The sequence below is a fragment of the Podarcis muralis genome, chromosome 1, assembly GCF_964188315.1.
Source record: "Podarcis muralis chromosome 1, rPodMur119.hap1.1, whole genome shotgun sequence".
In the NCBI taxonomy this organism is placed as follows: Eukaryota; Metazoa; Chordata; class Lepidosauria; order Squamata; family Lacertidae; genus Podarcis; species Podarcis muralis.
This window is the reverse complement of record NC_135655.1, coordinates 57,945,609-57,970,774: the sequence shown is the minus strand read 5'-3', so window position 1 is coordinate 57,970,774 and position 25,166 is coordinate 57,945,609. Positions and strand designations below refer to the sequence as shown.

Genomic DNA, 25,166 nt, shown 5'->3' with positions numbered 1-25,166 from the left:
ATCTAAGCCGTTTAGAGGTCTTTTGTTCTAGTGACGGTATGCAAATTTTGTTAAATAACCCCATACCCATTTTAGCTGAGAGCCAACCCCACTGAAATCAGTGAGACGTGGTTTACTTTTGGATCGACGTTGTGATCCAATTGCTAATAAACCCCCCCCCCCACCGGCCGACTTGAACGCCTGGGTTCCCCCACTCCCACCCTCTGAATGGCAAAAGCCATTGCACGCTTTGGTAAGAAACGATGCTCCCATAGCGGGCTGGGGACCCGAGCAAGCGCGTTAGAAAGAGGCGGCGCAGAGAGAGGGTCCGGGAGCTTTTGCATAGGAGATGCGAGGGGCGCATCGGGGGGCTTCCAATATAGGCGATCCCCGTTTCCGCGGACTTGCTGCAAAGCCCGCCCGGAGCCGAGTGCCAACCACCACCGGCAGCTCGCTTTAGTCCTCTCCCACCTGATGACGCGCTGTGATGAAAAACAGGAAACGGGATCTTGGGAGAGGCGGAAATTGCAGCACCAGCCGAGTTCGGAAGCCCCAGCAGGGGAAAGCGAGGAGACGCTGCATCGGGAGAGGAAGGCGCCTGGGCAGCCAGGAAGTGGGCTGGGAACAAAGTAAGTGGCAGGAGCCCGGCCAGGTGCTCCCTCGCGCCGCTCGCCTTTTGCGCCAGCCACGGGAAGGCTCCTCGGCGCAGCTAGATCCGCAAGCCGGGAGGGTCCCTGCCGCCCGCGATCCGCTTGCTCGTAGCGGGACTCGGCTCTTGGCTGGAGCGGGGAGGTGCAGCCGGGCGTGGGGGCTTTAAAAAATAAAATAAAAAATCAAGTGGGCCTTGGCTCTGATTTCTGCGCCACGCGCAGCATGGCCATCCCGGGGATCTAACTAGGGCATCGGCGCTGCAAGGTGGGGCCCGTACCTGGAGCAGCCCAGATTGAGATTTGTGAGGGGAGGAGGAAGGAGAAGAGTCGTATAGGGAGGGAGGAAGTGGGGGCTGGGGTGCCACATGGCATCTCCGTGGCTGGCTGGGTGGGCTGCCTCGCTTTGATCGCCCTTTGTTCTTCGGTGGCGACGAGGCAGCTGATCGAAGGGGGCTGAGCCGCTCTTGCTTCCTTGTCTGGGACGCTCATTCCCGAAGGGAGGGGAGCGCCTTCCCCGCTCGCTCTTCCGCTCGCCGGGCGTGCCCGCGCTCCGTGCCTGCTCAAGGAGGCAGCATCGTGCCCGCCCCCCTGGGCAGTTGGCATGTTCCTGGGCGCATGGATTGCAATTCAGGGTAGTGGATGTGGATGCGAAAGCTCGATGGGCTTGTCTGGAGTAGGAGAATATCATTGTGTGTTGTGTTGGATCTCAGGGGAAGGAAGTTATTTGACAGCTTCATCTTGGGGGTGCTGCTCCCCGCAAGCTTAAAGCTGGTAAGAACTCTGGCAGGGTGAACATCAAAATAACCCGTAAGTGTCTCTAGGATATGAAGCTGCCAGGTCCGCCCAGCAATGGTCCATCTAGCTCAGCATGTCCACATACCTCCCAAGGTTTCTCCAAGGCTACCTGGAGATGCTGGGGATGGAACTGGAGACCTGAGTGCAAAATAGGCACTCTGCCACCACGCTAATAGCCCTTCTCTTTGTCCTGTGATTGAACCCCACCCCCACCCACTTCTCAGCCATTAATGCAATAGGGAGATGCGCAATGATTTTCCTGGAGCATTGAGGGGATGCTTACTTGCACTTGTTAGACGCATTTCCATGTTTATAATTACCGAAAGGCCACGGCACGTGAGCCAGTAGTTTATGGAGGCAGCAGGTCATGAGCGCTGCCGCAGATCATGTGTCTGAAAACTACTGCCTAGCTGCATGTTATGTTCATCCTACGGATGTTGATGTGTGCCGGGCCTACCCTTGTCATCCTGTGAGACAGTGTGCTTTCGGAATCCAGATAAGAGCACTGTTCAGCTGGATCCAGATACTGTCCTTTGGAAACGGCTTGCAATTCTGTGGTTGTTCATTGCCTGTGATTCAGTCAGTCACACAAAGTGTTACTCATGGCGCAGGCAGAAGTTGGACTCATTCATTCTGAAGTCCGCATACCACTGGACTATCCACTGTTTCAATTAAGAGTGCTGATTGAAGATGTTTATTTCTGTTGTGGTCATTGCTTGGCCTTTTCAGCTTTGCATCTAATTGTCTATGTCCCACTCTGTTTTATTTCCTACCTCAATGGACTTCCTAGAGCAGGGCTGGCAAGCCTGTCCCCACCCCCAAATGTTGCTGGGCTACAGTTTCTATCAACCCTGACCATTGGTCATGCTGGCTGGGGTTGGAGAGAGTTGGGAGCCCAACATTCGTTTGACCATAGATTACCCCATTCCTCTTTTTCTAATCAACATGAGAAGTTGGGTCCAGACAAAATGTTATCTGATGGCCAAACCATGGTTTAGTGATCAAGAGTGTATTTATATTTTACCTAACACTAGTTGGTGGCAAACCGTTTTTCTGATATTGAACTAGTGATATGAAAAGCTTCATTTGCTCAGTATTTGCATGCCAGACTGTTTTTAGAGGCACAGAGAAGCCTGTAGTCCTAAAATTAATAGATGCTGGATGTATCTGACTTTCTGACCCAAATGGCACATACAGTATATGTAGTATACCTGCAGAAATGTGTACAAGTCAAGAAACTCCAAATAATGAAAGGGAGAATAATGAATAATGAAAGGGAGATTACTGACAACGGTTAATTTAAGGTATTATTTTGAGGCCTGCTCTTTGCTCACTTAGGGAGGATATGTACACAAATGCAGTAACCTTATATAGCACAGACCTATAGGATGTGAAAAAATTCTTCTGAGGCAATTGGAGTTGACTTGCTACACCACTTTTTACTTTCCTGCTGTATAAAATACACCCTGCATGCCACCCTCCTTTCTTGACTACAGTCTGGATAAATTCTTTTAATGTTTTATTATGTTCTGATATGTTGGAATCCACCCAGGGTGGCTGGGGGAACCCAGTCAGATGTGTGGAGTACAAATATTATAATAATAATACAGTAATAATATTCCTCTCTGGCTGTTGAAGAATCAGTAGAACAAAGTAGCCAGCGTGTCTGATTGTCTGAGTTCTCTATTCCCCACCCCCTTACCCCCTTTCCAGAAATTGTGTGAGTCAATGACTCATGGATAACGTTTCTCTCCAGCCTGGTTTGAAAGAAATTGGCCAGAACAGCAAATAGCATAGGAAATTTAAAGCCACTGAGCTGCTAACCATGTTCAGTGGAAAACTAGAAAGGTTAGAGCTGGAAAGGAAAACTCAGTATCTCTTGCGTCTGCAAAAGAAGAGAGGCTGAGATGTTGTCTGTTGTGCAGTACCTCTGATCCTCTCTGGATGTTGATGACTGTATGTAATCCCAAGCACACTTACTCTAAAGTGAGTCTTGCTGAATTCAGCGTGACTTACAGAGCATTGCAGCCTTATTTTTGGTCTGGTATGTTTTGTGGGGAGAGGATTTGAGCTATATGGAACTGGGGTGGTCTTCAAACTGCCTGTGTGGGCAGGCAAGAAATTGCTCCAGATTGTCCACATGTCTTTAATTAATGCCCATGGCCATTTTTATCCCATTTGAAACTCATTTATATAAAGAGAAGCTACCTTTAAAATCACCCATTTCCATAATTGCAATAAATAATAGTAGAAGCAAAAACTACCTTATATTGCTGTAAGTGTGCAGAGGTGAGCTGGCTAAACAGTTCAGCTTGTGTCATGCCTTCTCTGAACAGGCCTCCCTTTCTGTGGCTGGTTCACAATGTGTTTCAGATGAATGAATGAACCAAACATATGCATGTTGACTCTTACCGGAATGAATTTCCTCCTTTTCCTTTGAAATGGTGCCAGTAACTATTCCTAGCTGTGGAATAATGGCAAGAGTATTCAGCTTGCAACAATGTGGGGTTAGCTAAATGTACACCCGTTAGAATTGCAGTTGTTGGCAGTATCTAACCATAGCAAAGCCATTAACCAACCTTTCATTGGGTGGAATCTATATATTTTTCCTGGCAATAATAATGTGATTCTTGCAGAACTATTTTGTACTGCAAGTATGAAACCTTTTTTATTCTAATGTCACTGTTTCTTCTGAAATTTCAGATGTGGAAAGCAAGTGCAGGCCACACTATCAGTGTCAGCCAAGATGATGGTGCTGATGACTGGGAAACGGATCCTGACTTTGTGGTATGGTTGAAAACTTTCTCTAAATGCTAGCCATGCTAGTTAGAATCAGAGCAAAGCAAGTAATTTAGGGCTTGCTAAGTCAAAGTCTGAGAGTCATCGGGAGGGACATGCTTATGTTTGTACGCACAAATAAATGAACTTAACTGGGCTTTTTAGTAGCTGGATGTTTATCCTGCTGAAGGACTTGTTGGAAGAGGGCAGGATATGAAATTGAAATTAGCCAAAATGAACAGTGACAGATGGGAAGAGGCAGGGAGGATGCAATTGTAGGATTTGCTTTCATTACAGACCTTAAAGTCTCTTTCACCTCTGAATGCTCTGGTTCAATTGTAATTGCTGCTTAACCTGTTTCTCTTTCCTGTGTACTTTCAGAATGATGTGAGTGAAAAAGAGCAGCGCTGGGGTGCTAAAACTGTGCAGGGATCTGGTCACCAAGAACACATCAAGTAAGCCACTTCTTTCATGGTCTTAAAACTGTGATTCTGGTGATAGTTTTGGCACATTATTCCTTTTCTAGAGCAGAGGTGGGGAACCTTAGGCCCTGGGAACCAAATATGGCCATTGAGCCCTCTCCATCTGGCCCTTGGGTCTCTTCCCAGCCACATCCTTCCTTCCTCAAGTGTTTTTGCCTGGCTAGAATGTGAATACTGAGCATGTCGCTTGCAGGGTGGAGTGTATGCATATATAGAAACTAGCCTACTGTGCAAAGCTAAAATGCATATCTGTTGCTCCTCTCATTTTTGCCTCTGGCCCCACCCACCACAAATATTGCCCTGAAGGGAATGCGGTCCTCAGCCTGAAAAGAGCCTTGCTCTGGAAAAACAGCAAACAGAGGCTGTGCGCACATAATGGGCCTCATCTTTTAACCCAGGGCTCTTAACCAAAGTTTGAAGCTGGTCAAGAATCCTGGGCTAAACAGGTAGCTAACATTAGCTGCTGATAATATCGGTGTCGAAATGCCCTTTAACTTTGGGTAAGGAGTTTGCTTTAGGGAGAGATTGTGGGGGTATGAGCATGTTATCAGACAGCTCACTCTTAATCTCTCAATTGTGGTTTAGATATTAATTGCATGGCATGCTCACCAGCCCACTGCTGTCACTGTGAGGGCTCATATGTTTTTATATGTTCTAAAGGGAACTGAAAAACTGCTTCCAGCTACCACCTTCATTGCTACATACAATGTCTCAGAAATAGAAGGGCAAAATTTCAGATCTTCTGCCCTAAGTCCTGTGCATTGCAGCCATTCTTATTTCTCTGGTGAGAGTTCAACTTCAGTCTAAGGCTGGGCCTGCAGCTGGCAAAAAACATAGCCGTATGTAACTTATCTGAATGGTAACCTAATGATCAGTTTTGAAAGGTAGATAGTGTTGCTGTAATGAAATCTGAAGGTTATGAAGACATCAGTACAGTCGTACCTTGGAAGTCGAACGGAATCCGTTCCGGAAGTCCGTTCAACTTCCAAAATGTTTGGAAACCAAAGCGTGGCTTCTGATTGGCTGCAGAAAGCTCCTGCAGTCAATCGGAAGCCGTGGAAGCCCCGTTTGGATGTTCAGCTTTCAAAAATAGTTTTCAAACCGGCACACTCATTTCCACTTTTGCAGCGTTCAGGAGCCAAAATGTTCGAGAACTAAGTTGTTCGAAAACCAAGGTACGACTGTAATGGCCTTCTGCTCTAAATATTGAAAACAAATGTTTCTTGAGCATGTGACACAGTTGAGGAACCAGTTTTCCTACTTAGCTCTGGTCATTTGGTCCGTGGTATGCTTCAAAACATAGTTTGGAAATTTTTGCGACAATTGCCTGTTCCTAGAGGCATGTTAGAAACATGGTGAGCCATAATAGCAGCATAGCTTCTGGCATTGTACACTGATGCTTGAAGTAGCTCCATCTCTGGAATAGTACAAGAATGCAGATTGCACTGTCAGGTAAGGTGGCAGGGCAGAGAGCATCTGCATGTTTATTGTTAGGAGGAACAGCGGTGAATGAACGGCCCTTTTCTGAACAATGTCAAGGGTACACAGGGCAGTAGAAAATGGTGGCCCTTTGCATTACAGGTGACTGGGGCCATATCTGGAGTACTGTGCTTAATTTTTAGTCATCCATGGTGAAGAAGGATGAATTCAAGGTGGAAAAAAAGATGCAAAAAGGAGCTACTAAGAAGGCAGCAATAAAACAGGGACGGTTAATTTAATTTTTTTCATAAGTACATTTTTATTAGTTTTCAAATATTCCCCCAATAATAGCCAAATTATAACAATATCAATTTGCAGGACAGATAGTTTAAAGGCAGCTCCACACAGTGTGAGATAAATGATACGATGGGTATAGCCTGTGACTTCTTGCACTTCGGTCAGCACAAGAAATCCTATTTTTGCCCTGCAAAATCTTGGATGATTGATGAACTATCTGGACAGGATGGTGAAAGCACTGAAATATTTTGCATTTCGTATGTGTAATGCACTGCAGTATTAGCATTTGTATTTCCTTACTGCAGACTTCTCAGGCAGCATTCAGCTAATGAGTTCCATCAGCAGAAGCTGACTTCTGTTTGCACAACAGGGCTGTCCCCCCCTGCCCCCTGTGTGCTCCCCAAAATTGGTGGGCTCTGGGCGGGTTGGGTGAACCTCAAGAACAGCACATGGAGGAAGGAGAGGAGGGATTGCTTTGTTTGGCAAGCTGAAACCTTAGTATGACATTGAACTCCTCCCCTAGGTTTCTTCCTCTCTTTAAAGCAGCAAGGTATGTGTGTGCAGAGGGGTGGGAATAATGTAGAAGGATTCTGAAACGGGTATGCAAATAGTCATTTTTATTTAATTATGGGAGGAGTTGGTGTAGTTTCTTTCTCTTCCTAAAGATAATTAAAAATGTTAAGGGCAAAAATAGCACAGGAGGCGAGAGCTAGATCAAAGTGGCATCTTTTACTGCAATTTCTCTTGTTTTTAATTGGTTTTGTCTCCAAAAGCATTCATAAGCTGAGGGAGAATGTATCCCAAGAGCATCAGACTCTCAAGGAGAAGGAACTTCAAACAGGACCAAAAGCTTCCCATGGCTATGGAGGAAAATTTGGTGTGGAACAAGACCGCATGGACAAAGTAAGTGTAGAAGATTTTGCACGGCTGATGTGCTGTGTACAGGCATGATTTGCCAAACAGGGGCCTCGTCAGGCTTTCTTGGACCCTGCCCCATGCTCAAATGTCCTGTCCCTCTTTCTGCTTCTGGGTGTCTGGTGCTGTTGTTGCATTCCTTTGACAGGGATCTTGGGATAGTGGAAAAGTTGGTCTGACTTGACTTGACAATCCGTCCAGCTCTCAGTTTTGCTTTCTAACTGCAGGGAAGTGAAAGTACCTTGTGTCATGTGCTGCTCCTGGGAAGGTGCTTAATATTTCTAGTACGCTTTCTAAATTGAGGAAATGTCTACCTCACATACATAATTGACATTCCTGCTGACTTCCCTTCCATTCGTGAATCAAGCCTTTGACATCTTCTCCCTCTCTCTACAGACCCTCACTATCACTGCTCAATAACAGAGTTCTCAGGACATCCTGCGACAAGAAATAAAACAAATTCAATAACAAAACACTTAAGAGTATAAAGACAGTGGTGGTGGGGAAGTCATATTAAGAACATGAAGCTAAATTGAATTATAAAGAAATAAAAACAAAACCTCCTGCCTGGTGCTGAAATGACCGAAGGGTAATACTGCTGATAGACTTGAAAGCCGCTGAGAGGTTTAGGAGAACCCACAGGATTGAAACCCTCATAACTGCCTTCTGGGAAAGGTGATCTCAGAAGGCAAACCAAGACCATTTCTGAGCTCAAATGGGCTAGAATGACAACTGAAATTGATTGAGAATGCTGAGGATTCTTGGCTTAAAAAGAAAAAACGTTGTTATTGATTGAGGCATAGAGGTAGTAGGAGTCTAAAATAAGAATTGCATAAAGCCATTGGCCAAATTTGCTAAGAGACATGTTACCTCCGTGCTTGATGAGTCAGTGTGGTGCAAGTGGAATATACACACTACAATACTCTAGGCCTGCATTGTGGCATGCAGTAAATGGCCTCTGATCCTTACAATTCATGAAGGAGAATTGTGGTTAGTAAATCTGAGTGTGGGTTGCGGCAACCACAAGCTCTTACCTCAGCAGACAGATGATGAAGAGGAAAATCCCCAAGTATCTTAATTCTGAACACAGGATTTGAGGAACTAGCTCTTGGGTCAAGTTGAAACCACCTCAGCTGATGAAAGAGGCTATGATTTTACTAGAACTCTCTCTTTCTCTTTAAATCTGATCTGCAGGTTGACTTATGCAAACCTGGTACAATCATTTAATTGTTTATCCCACAGTCCCAATAGATTTTGTTTCTGGTCATTGCAGTTTGGAATAGAAGCCTGTTGTACCTCCTCCCATGCTGAAAACTCTGTTATTATTTTATTTTGAAACTCAGAAATGGCAAACTGCACGCTAGAAAAGCCCCTGTTTGATAAGGCACATGCTTAGCATCTCTCTCCTGCTCTGCAGGAAGACAAATGTGGAGACCAAATGTGGAGGAAGTTGTTAATGCTTGATAGAGACTTGGGGAAAGGAAGAGAGTGTCTGGTGGCTTCCTGTAGGATAGCAACACAACACAACATAGTGCACACTGAAGGCACAATTTTAGCTGAATTCTCTTGCAGTTGGAAGATGCTTTCTGGTAAAATAGCTACCAGAACTGCTGACGCAGTAATGGCAGCCTTTATTTTATTTATACTTTTTATTTGTGACGATATTTAATATACTGATGACTTGTATAGAAAAAGTAGTGTAAAGCACATATACAGTCACGGTAAGCATCAAAGAACAGAAACTGCCATAAGAATCTGGCCGATCACATAAAACTTATCCAGCTGAAACAACCTGTTGGCATAAGTAAGTCTTTGAAAGACATCTAAAAAATAAGAAGCAGAGATGCTTGGTGGAATTCCAACAGGAGGGCATTCCACACTGATGGGGTAGCCACACTAAATGCTTGATTTCTCATAGATACCAAGTGGGCCACATTCACACAAGGATAGTTCAAAATGAAGTTTGTAGTAGTTAAGGGCTATCCCTTTTCTTGCGTCTCTAGACCATGATACTCCTAGTGCATTGGCTTTTTTCCCTTTGCTATTTACAATTGAGTCTGCATATATTTTGGTAAATGGATGTACTGACTCCTATAAGCTGAGGTAATTGAATCCCCCCCCCCCGTTCACTTTTAATTTGTATACTGCCTTTCTATATTGCTGTACACAAGGCAATTTACCAAGTTGAAGAAACAACAAAATATGCAACAAAGATCACACATCCTATAACAGTCCAGTCTATGAAATGACCAAATACCTCCCTGTCAGTGACTTGCTCAAGAGCCTTTGCACCTATAAATACATTTTGAACTTGAAATATAAACCTTATTTGGAAAAGTAAAAATAACAAAGCTGGATTTTTACAATGTTCACATCATATCAGCTGAAGAGATCGTGTTCAGATATATCTTGGATGGGGACCTCCAGGCCACAAGCCAAACGTGGCCCACCAGCTTCCTGCAACTGGCCCAGGAAGCTGCTTCTCTGAAACCCGGCCCACCTGATGTCATATGTGATGTCAGGTGTGAAGCAGGTAGAGATGAAGCTGCACAAAGCAGGATTGAACCACCAACTGCATCAACTGATCCACAGGGAGTTCAGTCCCATCTAGTTCAGTATGACAACAGATGACTGACAAGTAGCTGGTCCCATCCACCTGTCAGAGTTGGCCTTCTGGCATGAGGGAGATAATGATCTGGCCAAGAAGGTCCCCTACACTCCAATATACATGGAGCCAAGACTGCAATCTTTGCTTGTCTTGTACAATTTAAGTAGAAAAGGCAACCAAGGTTGAACCTTTAAAGTTACATGTTTTCTTAGAAATACAGAGCAGCCGTGGTTTAACTTGTTTGAATAAGCTTAAAAGCGCTCTTAATTGTTCATTGACGCCCTTAGCTTTCTGATGTCATTTCTATAGTTTCTTTGGGGCTTATACAAACTTCAGGTTCCACAGGGAGGACCCAGTAACCATAGTACTTGTTCAATTTTGTGTTGAATGAATAGGTTTTTCCTTCCTCTAGGTGGACGTTAATTGGTGCATATGTTTATATTAAATGTGTCTTTTCTTGTTCTTCCAGTCAGCTGTTGGTCATGAATATCAGTCTAAGCTTTCTCAGCACTGTTCCCAGGTGGACTCGGTGAAAGGTTTTGGTGGGAAGTTTGGTGTGCAAGTCGATAGGGTTGACCAGGTAAACGACTTCCTGTATTTCTAGAAATGCGTTTGATAGCTGCCTCCTACATTTTTATAGTGTAGGTGTTGATGTGGCTGTATTAAGATGGTTCACATGTAAGTGTCATTTATTAATACCTCTTGGGGGTGCTTCTTCGTTTAGAATACTCTTGTAATACTTTTTATTTTTATTCAAATAATTTTCATTTTTTTTATTTCTGCAGTCCGCTGTGGGATTTGAATACCAGGGGAAAACCGAGAAACATGCTTCTCAGAAAGGTAAAGCATTCTGAGGAGTTTGTGTAGAATTCGTCTTTTCTTCTTCACAACAAATGCTGCTGCAGAATTCTATTCCAGTATTTCTTTCATGAAGGCTTATGGAACAGGAATGTTAAGCCTGTCATTCCATGTCACTGTTGGCAAATGACACAGATAGAATAATTGACCTTTCAAATAATGTGTTGTGGCAAATCCTTTCCTTTTTTAGGGTTGGTTTTTTTTTTTTAAAAAAAATGGGACCCTTTAAACAAGAGGATCTTTTGTTACAAGAGACTTTCTGCAGAATATCATTTGTGTTTAGTACCTAAGGATTGAGTCTATTCCTAACTGAATAGCCACTCAGATGGAAGCCTTATTAGGGCATTAATTTCCTTCACACGTCAAAATCATGTGAGGAGTGTGGCGGTACACTGTCTAGGCCTTACCCCTAACATATCAGATATCCTTCAGTAAAGTTACTGTAACTGTGACTATTACATAAATGCCAAATATTTACTCTTTAACACGCTTCAAACCACTATTTTCATAGTTATAAGGGTGGCAGGGAGGTAATTATTGAAGGAGGTGCCACTAATTAGCATCATCTTCAGAACTGTTCAACCGGCATCCATGCAGTTTCTGACATTATTTCAATGTGCTTGTTTCTCAGACTACTCAAGTGGATTTGGCGGGAAATATGGAGTACAGGCTGACAGGGTAGACAAGAGTGCATTGGGATTTGACTACCAAGGGAAAACAGAGAAGCATGAATCACAGAAAGGTTTGTTACTTGCATTATATTCTGTGCATTTTTTAAAATTTCAGGAGCTTGTGCTATGCTGGTAAATTTGTAAAATGGTTTTTTCCCCTCTTTAAAAAATAGGGCAGAGACTAATTTTTATAGCATCAACTCAACAAATAACCTTCCTTTTGTGTTTGAAAATTCTCACAGTTTAGCTTACACAAGAGTGCTCTTCAATCCAGAGTTGTTGTTAGAGGAGGGGACAAGCTTATCTAGTAGATTTGATAGAAAATCTTAATACCTGCAGATTCTAAATTCTGAGTTCCGGCTGCAGTGGTGGAAAACCAAGAAAAAGTGTCTCTTTTCAAAAGCTTGGTAATGGGTTTCCAAAAAAACCAACAAACCCTCATTTGCCTGTTTGTGGAAAATGACCTCTTATTCGCAGTTCTCTGGGATGGGGGGTGGGGGGGGTGTTTGCCAGGGATAAGAGGTAGTTAGGCTTTTGTTTGCATATTTTTGTTTTTGCTGCTGCTGCTCCTTTCTGCAAAACCATGAGCAGAATTATGCACTTTTATTCTCTGTGGAAGAAACCAGTCTCTTTCTGTTTCTGTTCAGTTTTTGCAGGAGGCAGCGAGAAGCTACTGCAAGCATTTGTTCTCCAAAAGGTCGTTTCTCAGGGAACAAAAAGCCACTTCTCTTTTCCTTCTCCATATTTTATTGAAAAATACAGATGAACTTGATGTCTTGTGATGTGAAAGTGTCCTCTGTGGTGGTTGGGTAGTGATGGCTCTTTCACACATGCAAGTCAGCACTTGAATACTCAGTTGGAGTGATGAGCAGGAGAACATGTGAATTGACCACTGCTAGCCAAATAGCTATCAATAGAAAGAATTTAGTGTCTTAGTTTGTACTGCTATGATGATTTTTCATTTTTTTCCGTCCCATCTCCAGATTATTCCAAAGGTTTTGGTGGTAAATATGGTGTGGACAAGGAGAAAGTGGACAAAAGTGCTGTTGGCTTTGAATACCAGGGCAAAACTGAAAAACATGAATCACAGAAAGGTTTTTATTTTAAATTTTATTCCATGAAATTGTTTTGGGTTGGCCTTCTTTAAGCCTGAGCCTTTTGGTATACTTTAGTATCCCTGCATAAACGGAAGCCTTCAACTTTTAGAAGTAAAAAAATCCTCTTCCCTTTCACTTTCTCTTTATTCTATCTTTTTGTTTTGTTTATTTTGTTACTTTTATATCCTTCCTTTCCTTAGAATAAAATAAAAAAATCCCACAGCAGCTGACGCCTATGAAATAAATAAACCTAAAGTTGATTACTTAAGGAAGGCCTGTGTGAGAATACACAGTTGTATTAAAGTTCTGAACTAACTTCACAGCACACAAGTTCCTTCATAAGGATTGTGTTGTGTTTATGGATGTTATGGAATTTGATTTGTTTTGTTTACTGTAAACCATCCTGTGGCTTGTGCAAACGATGATATATCAATCATTTCAATAAATCATCTAAATAATCTTATTTGTACAAGTATTTATAAATGTTTATAAATACAATACCTCTGTAATATATAGATATATACAATTTAGAAGTGTAACAACCATTAAAAGCAGTATAGAACAATCATTAACATGACTAGCTACCTATGATTATTTGTTTATTAAATTTGTATATTGCCCTTCATCCGTAGATCTCAAGGTGGTTCATAACTTAAAAATATAAAAAAACACCACAAATATATCCTGTGAATACCTTGGCTCAGACAGTTTATTGCATCCAGCAGGAAATCTGGATGATAGAACTAGTAACTGCTGATGTGGCAAAACACTACTATTTTTTGTTTGTTTTTTGTTTGGTATAAACAGCTGCCTCTTAAGTTTACACCTCATAAGATTAGCAGTATTCCTTCTTGTGCATTTCTGTTTTGTGTAAATTGGACTATAGTGAATATTTGCTGAGTTCTATACAGTAGCATTCTCAAGGCACTGTGGAACCAAGTAGCAGAGTAGAAATTGCAAAATAAATGTCCTAAACGTGTAGTTTAATTCATCTCAGTTCACTGAGTCCTTATGACTGCAGCTTTGTGTACTAATATTTTCCCACCATTTAAAAAAAAATCCTACTGGTACATTGAGTTGGCAAGGGAAAGAAGACCTCTAGCTACTTTCTCTTAAATATATAAATTCACTTTAAACCTCCTCCAGGACAAAAACATTATCTCGGTAACACCTTATGTTATTTTATCTATCTAGATTATACAAAAGGTTTTGGTGGAAAGTTTGGGGTGCAGACGGACAGACAGGACAAATGTGCCCTTGGCTGGGATCACCAGGAAAAAGTACAACTGCACGAATCTCAGAAAGGTATATACATATTTCTTGGCTGTACATATAAAGGGGTACAATGATTACCATCCTGTATACTGTACTATATATTATACTGTTGTCTTGTTCATATAGAAGGAAGGTATATGCATCACATGATCTCTAGCAGAGACCTCCAGATTTTAAATTACAGCATCCCTAACCATTGGCTGAGGCTGATGGAACTGGGAAACTTGTGAAAATATTCTTCAAACTACATGTTCAAAAATATTACATGGGCTTGCACCATTTCACTTGTATATTGTGAGGTGGAAAGGGAAATAGTAGTATGCCTGAATGCTTTCCCTTGTGAAAAATGCGTTCTGCTTTTGAAAAGATGGGTATATCAGAGAAAGTTTTAGCACATTCTTCTCCTTGGTGTGATTGCTATGTATATGCAGGGGATTTTTGGCATGGGCTTTCAAACGTGTGGCATTCCAAGCTGTGATTTCTCCCAGCTGCAATCTGAAGTAAAACAGTCTTGGAACCATAAGATTTCTCAATGTGTATTTTGGTTCTGAATTGCATGATGTGTTCCTGAAAGTCGTTATGGGAGGCTACTGTTCAACGCCATGGGAGTCATCCCGTGGTGTCCTGCAGGGTTTCATCTTGTCCCCCATGCTATTTGACCTCTATATGAATCCACTGGGAGCTGTCGTCAGGAGATTTGACGTGCCATCAATATGCAGATGGCATCCACCTTTCTCTTTTTGTACCATCTGAGTTGGGAGAGGCAATTGCTTGGAGACAGTGATGGACTGAATCTTGGAAAGACAGAGGTGTTATGTGTTCTGAGTTCTTACACCAGTGTTTCCCAACCTTGTGCCTCCAGCTGTTTTTGAACTACAACTCCCATCATCCCTGACTAGCAAGACCAGTGGCAAGGGATGATGGGAATTGTAGGCCAAAAACAGCTGGAGGCACAAGGTTGGGAAACACTGCTTACACCCAGGAAGTGAGGAGATGACCTGTCCTGGGTGGGGTTACACTCCCCTGGGAGGAGCAGGTCTGTTCCTGGATTCAGCACTGTTTGTTACTGGAGGCTCAGGTGGGCTTAGAGGCTAGGAGTGTCTTTTTCCAGATCCCGCTGGTTCACCAGCCTCAGCCCCTTTGGGGCAAAAATGACCTGGCCATTACACTCCATGACTGGTAACTTCCAGATTGGATTATTGCAATGTGCTCTAAATGGGGCTGCCCTTGAAGACATCTCAGAAACTTAAAGTGGTTGAAAATACAATGGCCAGATTACTGGCTGTGGCTCCATTTAGATAGCACATAACTCCTGTTTTAAAACAGCTGCACTGGTTACCATTTTGTTTCTGGCTCCAAGATACTCATATTAGTGTTTAAAGACCTAAATGACTCAGCCTCTAGATACCTGAAAGACCAGCTCCTTCCCTACTGGACCCCCTTGAGCTCTAAGATTGATAGAGTGGGGCACTCTTGTTTGTTCCACTACCCTCAGATGCTGTGGGGAGGGGGTGGCCCAGGAAAGAAAATTCTCTCTGGCAGCCCCTAAGTTGTGGTTCTCCATCCCAATAGAGGTGTCTGGCAACTTCTTTATTTAGCTTCTGTGATACTTGAGATGCATATTTTTAGGACCCACCTTACTTTTGTGATTTTTTTAAATTTTTGTGATTGTAAGTTGTTTTAATCTGTTTTTTAACATTGTGTTTTAATTGTTGCAACCTGCCCTGGTACCTTAGGGTTAGGGGCAGGTAATAAATTAATACTTTTGGGGGCTTTTTAATAGCGTTTGTTTTTTGGTTCCCTCATGTTGTATCTAAATATGTTTCTCTTCCTCCTGTCCTTCTCCTTCTCTCCTCTTGCTTCTTTTTCCTCGTGATATAACCTGGATTTCTCAGACTATAAGAGTGGTTTCGGAGGGAAATTCGGTGTTCAAACAGAGAGGCAGGACTCCTCAGCTGTGGGGTTTGACTACAAGGAGAAACTAGCGAAGCACGAATCGCAACAAGGCATAGCTTCTAGTTGTAACTTACCCAGTGCAGCCACATCTACCACAGACTTAAGTTGCTCTCTTTGAAAGCCCTGCACCTCCCTCGGGCAGTTTCATGGCAACATTTCTTTCTCTCTGAATCATATCATCCCAATACATCGCCACAATTTTTAGTTGAATGTTTTAAAGCTAATGGCAGCCATTCTTCATTATTATTATTTTTGGCAAGTGCGTATCAGGTCAGTCGTCTGCAATAGTATTGCTTGAGTGTGGACTCTGTGATATATAAAGAGTGGACCTCTCCCATGCCTTGTGTGGTTCTTGATTCTGGCCTACAAAGCCTGAGTCTTTGCCATAGCAAGGTTGCTTCTGTTCAGGAAATGTCACTTGTGATACCCACGTCCTTAAACAGTTGAGTTTCTTCCATCATAACAAGAAGCCAACATTTTAGGTTTATGCTGAAATTGATAATACTGCTTAAAAATGCAGACATCAATGTCTCTTTCTTTAAATGCAATGGGTGAAATAGCATAACAGGCACCACTGTGAGATTATCTTCTTTTCTCCATGTGCTGTGAAATCAACCTAGCCAACATTACATATAAATATACAGTGGTACCTCAGGTTACATACGCTTCAGGGTACATACACTTTAGGTTACAGACTCCGCTAACCCAGAAATAGTACCTCGGGTTAAGAACTTTGCTTCAGGATGAGAACAGAAATCGCGTGGCGGTGGCGCAGAAGCAGCGGGAGGCCCCATTAGCTAAAGTGGTCTTCAGGTTAAGAACAGTTTCAGGTTAAGAACAGACCTCTGGAACGAATTAAGTACGTAACCAGAGGTACCACTGTATATATACCGTATATATAGAGAGAGAGAGCTCCCTTGCCTCTTTCTTCAAAGGAAAACCCATGTGCAATTCATTTCCTAAAACTAGTACAGTAGTTTCCATATGTTGCAATGTTAAATTCATGCACCATCCATCCGATATAAAATTATGCCCTGATTTGGCTGTTAGAAGGTTTGAGATTTTGTTTTTAGTGATCACCGCTTCATGCAGTGTATCAGTTCAATATAAAACATGTGAAATAATGTCTTCATTGAAACGTTAGGCAAAGGTGATTTGGTTCCAGTGTTTTGGGTGGATAGATAAATATATAAACTCTCTTTACACAGAATCTCCTTGATGAAAATAAGGCAAGGTAGCCCATGAGATCCTTCCATAAATAAGAAGTATTTCATTCCTTCAGTCCCCCCCCCCTCGTGTGTGTGTTTTGTTGAAGTTTGTCTATCCAGCATTTAATTGTACTTCTGTTGTCAATCTGTAATGAGACAATGCCCTGCTCAAAGTAGACTCTCTGAAATCAGTGGGACTGACTGATGTCAGTTCAGTGCTTTTCAATGTGTCTACTGAAGACTATGGCTTGGTTGGATACAAAGCCAATATATCTGGTCAATATATATATCTGTGTCTTTTTGGCATTTAAAACACTCATTCATTGACATGGTGAATGCCAGAAGTGGCGAGAAGTAAATGCTAGAAGTAGAGTAATCCAAGGCTCTTCTGTAGAAGTGGTGTGTGGCAGGCAGAGGTGTTGGGTCCAGAGAGGGAGAGCATCCTTTTCTTTGCTTGATTCCTGCCAGCGGTCATCCAGTGTCATTTCAGCCAATGAATGTGGAAGCATGAATCTGGCCCACTGTAGCTTGCACATCTGCCGACACTTCTTCCAAAATCTTACAAGTATATATATATGTATATATATATTTCATCTACTTCTTTTCCGTTTTTTGCTTGGCTGCAGTCATTGGGAACTCTTAAGCATGCAGCTCCTTTCAATACTCATCTGCATTTGAGAAAACTCAAAAGGGGTAGAAACAATCACCTACAATTAGTCCTTTTTGTGTCCTGTTTTTAGACTATTCGAAAGGCTTTGGTGGCAAGTATGGCGTGCAGAAAGATCGAATGGATAAGGTATGACCATAAATAAAATATTTCTTATGGCAAGGATGGGCAACTTTTCATTTCTGTCTGGGAACTGATGATGGGTGGAGCCGGAGATAAATTGTCTGCATCAAATAATGTGGAATAAATACCCACTGACATCAGTTTTTATAATGGCTGCCTCAGATTAGAATCTCCAGTCCAATGCAGAGTTGCTCAGAAATAATCCCCTCTGAATAAGTATGCAAAGGAGCTTCTTACTTTATTTTTTAGAACAGCGGACTAATACAGATACTGTTCTGGAAAATAGATCCTTTCTTAGGTATATATACATACTCACGTGTGGCTGGTGGATGATGAAAGTGTTTTTTTGTTGTTTTGTTTTTAAGAAACAAAAATTGTGAGGAAATTCATATCAGCTGCAATTTTTGCAGCTCACAAGAAGTAGAAAAACATTACAAAAATGTAGCATATAAATGTCCAAATGCATAAACAAGAGTGTTGCAACGTAAAAAGTATCAGGGATCAGTTCATAAAAGCATCCTCAACCTTCAGTGCAATTGTAACCATGTCTACTCACTCATTTGTTGAACCTTCATATATTTGTGATAGAGGCATCTGTTCCCTTTGTTACCTCCTATCATTGTGCACTTAAAGCTTGAAATTGAGATTTGCTCTTTTGAGTTCTCTGCTCAGTTGAAATTTAGCTCTGTGTTTCATTTTACTTATAAAAAAATGTCAAACACCTCTTGCATCCAAGTTTTTTCATTTGTCATTAGATTGCCAAATGTCAGGTGGCATTTTGCTTTGTCTGGATACTTATTAAAATCACACAGCCTTTTTACTTGTTTTGAGTCCACATGTCACCTTTGAGAACATGCAGCTTCTACATGAAAAGCAACTTTGGAGCATAAAAATGACTTCTTTAAATAAAACTGTTGTGTGCATTTCTAATGGCTTGTTATCTTGTCCCTGAATATGTTTGTGACCTCATCTGGCTTTTATTGATAGAATGCATCAGCTTTTGAAGATATTGAGAAATTGTCTTCAACATACCAGAAGACCAAACCGGTGGAAGCTGGTAAGGCTATATTTTAAAATGCTGAAAATCTCTGTCCAATGTTTTCCTTGTTTATGGTTTAGGTTGCCCTTATACCTAAAATATCTTAACTTCTTGATGGCCTAAGTGCCTAGCATTATGAGGATGAGGGGCTGTGAATCTCAGGCTTGTGTGCTCCTCTCTTCACCTCTGACACAGCCACAAGGAGATTCCTGAACTTTCAGCTTTTGTTTTGGATTAACCACGGTTTAGTGTTGCAAATGAATCCCAAGTTAATCTTAACTATGGTGAATGAAAACAAGACAGCTTCTTAAATTATGGCTTGAAGGTGACTAGTTTCCATTAAGCTAAGGCGAGCCACAGTTTCTCCCAAGTTCAGATGGCCGATCAAATGTGGTTAATGTATAAATGAAAGGAAAACTTCTCAACTCCTTGTAGCAACATTTCAGGGGTGGTGGTGGTTTGTGAGCCTGAGGTTTACTGCATTTCACCCTCATAATGCCAAGCCATGCTTAAGCATTACATGGGAGTGCAGCCATTGCATCTGCATAAGTACTAAACCTCCTAGGTGTATTTAGCTTTCTATGCTTGGAATGGCGAAATAAAAATTGGATGGACTTTCTAATGTATTTTCTTTTTTGTCTGCTCAGGAAGGGAGTCATCATTTTAAATTGAACGTGTCAGCTAATCCATGGCCTTGTTGCTGGAACGACTCCCGAATTCCTAACTTTTAAGTCAGTCATTTGGGCCTGAACTTTCAATATGTTCCAATTTTTGCAGCATCTGTTTTTAGTAGGAAGGTGAATGAGTCAGGCTTCTCAGGGGATTACATTACTTTTTCTAAGTATAAAGAATTCGCTTAGTCTTAATTTTGGTTACCAGTTAACTCTGGATCTGCATGTTGTGGAGGTTTGCATAGGAAACTGCCCTGTCAAATGAACGTCTCAATATTTCTACTATTACAGCAAATAACAAAACCAGCAACATCAGAGCTAACTTTGAAAACCTAGCTAAGGATAAAGAGCAGGAGGACAGAAGGAAGGCGGAAGTCGAAAGAGCTCAAAGAATGGCACAGGACAAGCAAGAACAAGAGGAAGCCAGGAGGACGCTGGAAGTCAGTGAAATTCATTGCTAGGCCTTTCACCCTCCCCCACCCTTGAGGAAAAAGTCAGAATTGGTTTTGTTCTGTTTTTTGAAAATAGTTAACTTTAAAAGTTCTAGATTCAGAACTAGAATACATATTATAAATAGGTCTGGTTATTGTTTGTGTAAAGTCTTCCTAGTTCCAGGATTCATTAATTAGGCTGTAATCCAAACTATGGATTCAAAACTATGAGGAGGGAAGGAAGCTATTTTTAGATATTCTTAGGATCCCTGCTTTCTGGTTGTCACTGCAGTATATATCCCAACTGACGAAGCTCATAAAAAGAAAGTTTCTGCTGATGAAATGTGAGCTGTTGTCAACCAATCATTTTGTGTCTGGACTGGACACAGAAACCTCTAGCCATGTTGTGTTCCCTGTTAGGCCCTCCACCTCCGTCTGAATTGCTCCTTTTATTGTTAAGAAACCTCTTGGTGTAACTCTGTATCGCTAGCATCCTATAGGCCACTAGCTTTACTTGTAGCAGAGACATTCAGCCCCCGGATTTCCTTGCTCTGGTGCTGGCAAGAGAATCATTGCTGAGCATTTCTGAGCTGCAGTGGGATAGAATTGGGTCCTGAAGATGGCAGGCAGGCCTCCTTTATGACCCTAAAGCTTGATCCTATGACAGGGGCACACAACTAGACAATAGAGAAGGATGTTTGCATGGGGCTGAGCAATTTTAAAATGTTCTCACCCTGTAAGGTTTGAGTTAAGTAGCTGGCAAAATGCAGAGGCAGTTCCTCAGTAAAATATGTAGAGCCAGCTGGAATAAATACACTAGAAGGGTTTCTTTCTCTCCCCCCCCCCCCGCCCTCTGTCTCTTGGAAAGCGGCAACCTTTGTTGAGTGTTCTCTGTTAAAGAAATGTAACTTGGCTATGTCCTTGCTCCCAACCGATTCCTTTCTTCATCATATGATCTGTATCCCTGATGATGTCATTTAAATCTAAGAAAGAGAAAAGCAAAGTGGTAGTTTTTACTTTTATTTCTAATGAGCAAAGATACTAGATTATTGCTCCTAAATGCCTACCTCTTTTGGACTATCTTTAAGTCCTAGAAAGTGCTGTGCAGCTTAATCTGGAGACAATTACTAGCAGCAGCACCCAGCATGGGTCTTCCTACTGCCACCCACTCTGACTCCTGCCTTTGAGACACTGATGTAGAAAGAAATTGCCTGTCTGCTACAGAATATGTGGGCTCCGTGAAATGAAATGCAGCAGTCCTGTACTGCTTGCATTCACAACACCTGGTAACAATTTAGTGTGTCAGACCACAGCCCTGGGACTACAAATGAAAAATAAGTTCCTCTCCCAGCTTTGTAGTATGTCTTGTCTTGTTAGTGGGTTAACTAGACAAGGGAAGACTTACAGACTTGTTTCCCATCAATGCTTACTTGCGGGGGGTGGGGAGATATGTAGTAATCAATGTTATAGTCATCGCTCTTGTGTATTGTAATTCACCATTAGGGAAATGCACAGTACCTAAATGTTTATGGCAGGAACAATGAACAGATCACTTATAACCCAGTGCTACTAATTTTATGTATTCACAAATCTTATATCCTGTTCTTCTTTCAACGTGGAACTCAGGACGGCCGACGGCCAGTAGATAAAACAACTGTACACAGTAATATATCATCTAAACCACAAAGTCATGGCAGCAACAGTTCATCAGTACAACTGCAACTAAAAATAGTTTACCTCTTTGTATAAGCACCTGGCCAGTGTAAAAATATATAGTCTCCTTGTAAAAACAGCATTCCTCCATGACTTTTTGCCCAGACATATATTGACTTAAGCGAACAACTGAGACTTAAAAGTGCAGTGCTTAATAAATCCTACAGCAATTTCACTAATCAGCCGTGGTAGAGAAATAAAGATACATACAGCGAAATAATCAGCTAATAGAAGAGTATAAAAATACAACAAATACAATACACTAACAATAGAAAGCAAAAACACACAGTACCCTCTTCCCTCCCTCAGTAGCAGCAGCAATGTGGAAATAGGGATACATAAAGTGAAATGTGTAGGATATAGTAGATTTAACTATTGCCGTTTCCACAATTGTTTACACTAAGCAGCTGACCACAAGTGTACTCGCTGTATGTATCTAGCGACAAGAGGGGCCTGCCCTTCCTTCTGTGACTCTTTCAGCTTTCACCCGGAAGCATTATTTGACCCAATCTCCTATCCTGGGGTGCCTTTCTTCCCTAACTCTGGCTATGGGATTCCTCCACCCCATTGGCAGTTGTCATAGGGGTGCTGCACACTTGTTGCTCCAGAAATGGTGACCTGTGTCACCTGTGTTGCTCCACCTCACACCAGTTGCCGTTAATTGGCATCATTGTTTCTGGGAGTCTCGGGAACAGGAGGCTGCAAAAACTCCTTTCTGACTCCCACTGTCTTGGTGGCAGCTGCTGCCTCTGACAGTGCTCCACCTGGCAGTTCACATTTGGGCCATCTTTCATCTCCCTGTCCTTTACCCTTAAGTCCAATCAGCTTGTCAGAAAGGTCATGTTTGGTGCATTGGAAAATGCAGTGCCATTATGTTCTGAGACCATTTTAAAAATAGGAGCTTGAAGCCTGATTGGTGAATTAATGCAAGGGAACCAGCCCCCCATGCTTAAGGATACAAAGGTAAAGGAACCCCTGACCATTAGGTCCAGTCGTGGCCGACTCTGGGGTTGCGGTGCTCATCTCACTTTATTGGCTGAGGGAGCCGGCGTACAGCTTCGGGGTCATGTGTCCAGCATGACTAAGCTGCTTCTGGTGAACCAGAGCTGCGCACGGAAACGCCATTCACCTTCCCGTTGGAGCGGTACCTACTTATCTACTTGCACTTTGACATGCTTTCGAACTGCTAGGTTGGCAGGAACAGGGACCGAGCAACGGGAGCTCACCCCGTCACGGGGATTCAAACCGCCAACCTTCTGATTGGCAAGTCCTAGGCCACCCGCGTCCCTTAAGGATACATAGAAAGCAACAAAACAGGTGAAGGAAGAACTTAACAGGAAGTACAGGCGTCTTGCTTTATGGTGTGAGATTCTCCTTGCAAGTGGATCCTGTGAAGGAAATAGCATACTTGCCAGCCCATTCACACTGCCACGGTGCTGCTCCATGGGGCAGCAGTGATGGCATAAGAGTCAGCCCATGAGTGGGGTAACTTGGTTGCCATATTCATGCAGCTTGCCACTGACTATGTTGAGTTGCAAGCTCTCAGCGTGGTCACACTGACTTACATGCTCCTTGTAGCTGTAACTGCAGGGTAACTCCTTGTGGAGGATTTAAAGGACGACCTCATCATAGTCTTACTGTTAAGTATTCTCCTCACTGTGCCTGCTTTCTGTTTTAGCCTCTTGCAGTGTGACTCCATAAGTGAAACTGCTGCAGAAAATAAGTTACCTTCCTTACAAATTCTCACTTTTTCATAGAGGGGCAAGTTAGTGGTGGTGTTGCGCGTTAAGTGCAGGTCACAAACTTCCTGCTCCTCTTGTTGTGTCATGTCTGTGCTACAGATCTTGCTTTGATCCATATCTCTTCTCCCTCCCACCCACTCTTGTTTTCTCTCTCTTTCTTTTAAAGGAACAGGCCAAAGCCAAGAAACAAACTCCACCTCCATCTCCTACTCCTGTTCCTGCTCCCGCACTGCAGCCTGTGGAAGAAAAATTGCCGTCAAGTCCAGTCTATGAGGTTAGTTTGCTAGCTATAGTCATGTAGCCAAACAGGAAAAAACCAAAACCCTAGCTGAAGGGCAAATGCTTTGCATGCTGAAGCTCTCAGGTACAATCACTGGCATCTACCTGTCAGGTAGGAAGTGCTGCGAAAGAGGTCTGTGCCTCCTCTGCTTGTGAGAGGAGAAAATGTTGGGCTATATTTACAAGTACTCCAACAGGGGCATCACCAGAAGCTGCCTTATACCACTCAGGACAATAACACTGTAATAAATTTAATCACATTTGCTATGCTAAATTTGGAACATTCGACAAGGGAGAGATCATGGGGAGAAATGAGACTACGCTTGAATGAATTATCACGGGGTAGTGAAGAGCAGACTTTCAGCTGTATAATGAACAAACATGCTGTGCAATTGTATTCCCACAATGACTGTCATGCGGTTGTTGCAGAGCACCATCCCAGCTCCTCGAGTCTGCCAAATTACTTTGCCAAGGAATTGATCTGTCGGACTCTCTTAAGGCACTTGCTGTGTATCTTCACAGGAAGGGCACTTGCAAAATGTCAGCTTGCAGCAGTCTCCAAAATGCAAGCAGTCTATGGGCTGTCTTCATGTGCTCCTCATTTTTGAAAACTCTGATAAGGAGGAGTTCCTGGTCCTGGGGAGGCTTCTAAGCATGTTCAGCTGAAAGCACTTAGGAAGGTCTAAAGGGGGCTTCTGTGTCAGGTGGAGCAGATGAGCATTTGGGGGTGCGGGGGGCTGGCACAGGGGTGTCCTTCCCCTGCACACTTTAGCCATATATGCATTCATGTGGATATGGTGTGCACTGTGTCCTGTGTACCAGGGGTGGGGCACTTTTATTAGCCCAACAGGGACATTATGAGAGCCTCGTGCCAGCTGTGGGGGGGGGGGGGAGGTCAGAGGCAAAACAGATGGAGCTATGAATGTAACTTCCACTTTTGTAGTGTAGCATATATGCAAAAAAAGAGGTTTCTCGGTGTGTGCTTGTGTACACATGTGCACACACTCTGTGTGCACTTTCCTCTCCACCCTATGTGCAGGCAAGCAGCAGTTCAAGAACACATGCCAGTCCAGGCTGTGGTTTGGAGCAGGCCTTAAGACTCCCTGCATTCCCCACCACCCTTCCTCCAGGGTTGAGGTTTCCTCCTCCTAAGGGAGGCAGTAACAACTGCATTTCTGTAACAACAGTGTACTTGAAGTTCTCTCTGCCTGTTATATTCTGGCCGCCTCTCCTTCCCTCTAGGATGCCGTTTCCTTTGAGTCTGGCTACAAGAATTCAAATGCAAATTACTCAGCTGCACACGAGCCAGAAACCAACAACAAAGTTGAAGAATCTGACTACCAAGAAGCAGTCAGTCAGCGGAAGCCGGAGTATGAATCTGAGACGGTGTATGAAGTGGCTGGGGCAGGAAACCAGTATCAAGCAGGTTCGTCAGCTTATCTTTTGACCTAGGAGAGAGCTCTTGGGTCATGGCTTTAGGCAACGGTAGACTGTTCTCAGATCTAGTAGTTTG

At 42.8% G+C, this 25,166-nt stretch overlaps 1 protein-coding gene across 3 annotated transcripts in view; it reads left to right on the top strand.

Moving 5' to 3' along the window:
* The first annotated feature begins 459 nt into the window (after window positions 1-459).
* CTTN (cortactin) overlaps window positions 460-25,166 on the top strand; it is a 29,207-nt gene continuing 4,500 nt past the window's right edge. The window contains exons 1-15 of one of the 3 annotated variants that reach the window (XM_028728486.2): window positions 460-608; window positions 4,128-4,211; window positions 4,584-4,657; window positions 7,174-7,303; window positions 10,393-10,503; window positions 10,709-10,763; window positions 11,413-11,523; window positions 12,436-12,546; window positions 13,744-13,854; window positions 15,720-15,830; window positions 17,729-17,784; window positions 18,766-18,835; window positions 19,780-19,928; window positions 23,541-23,648; window positions 24,896-25,079. In XM_028728486.2, the coding sequence (XP_028584319.2) occupies window positions 4,128-4,211; window positions 4,584-4,657; window positions 7,174-7,303; window positions 10,393-10,503; window positions 10,709-10,763; window positions 11,413-11,523; window positions 12,436-12,546; window positions 13,744-13,854; window positions 15,720-15,830; window positions 17,729-17,784; window positions 18,766-18,835; window positions 19,780-19,928; window positions 23,541-23,648; window positions 24,896-25,079 (1,465 nt within the window). In that variant the 5' untranslated portion in view covers window positions 460-608. Of the gene's footprint in view, window positions 609-1,381; window positions 1,401-4,127; window positions 4,212-4,583; window positions 4,658-7,173; window positions 7,304-10,392; window positions 10,504-10,708; window positions 10,764-11,412; window positions 11,524-12,435; window positions 12,547-13,743; window positions 13,855-15,719; window positions 15,831-17,728; window positions 17,785-18,765; window positions 18,836-19,779; window positions 19,929-23,540; window positions 23,649-24,895; window positions 25,080-25,166 lie in introns of those variants that run through there. The other 2 variants (XM_028728474.2, XM_028728480.2) reach the window with 2 other exon arrangements.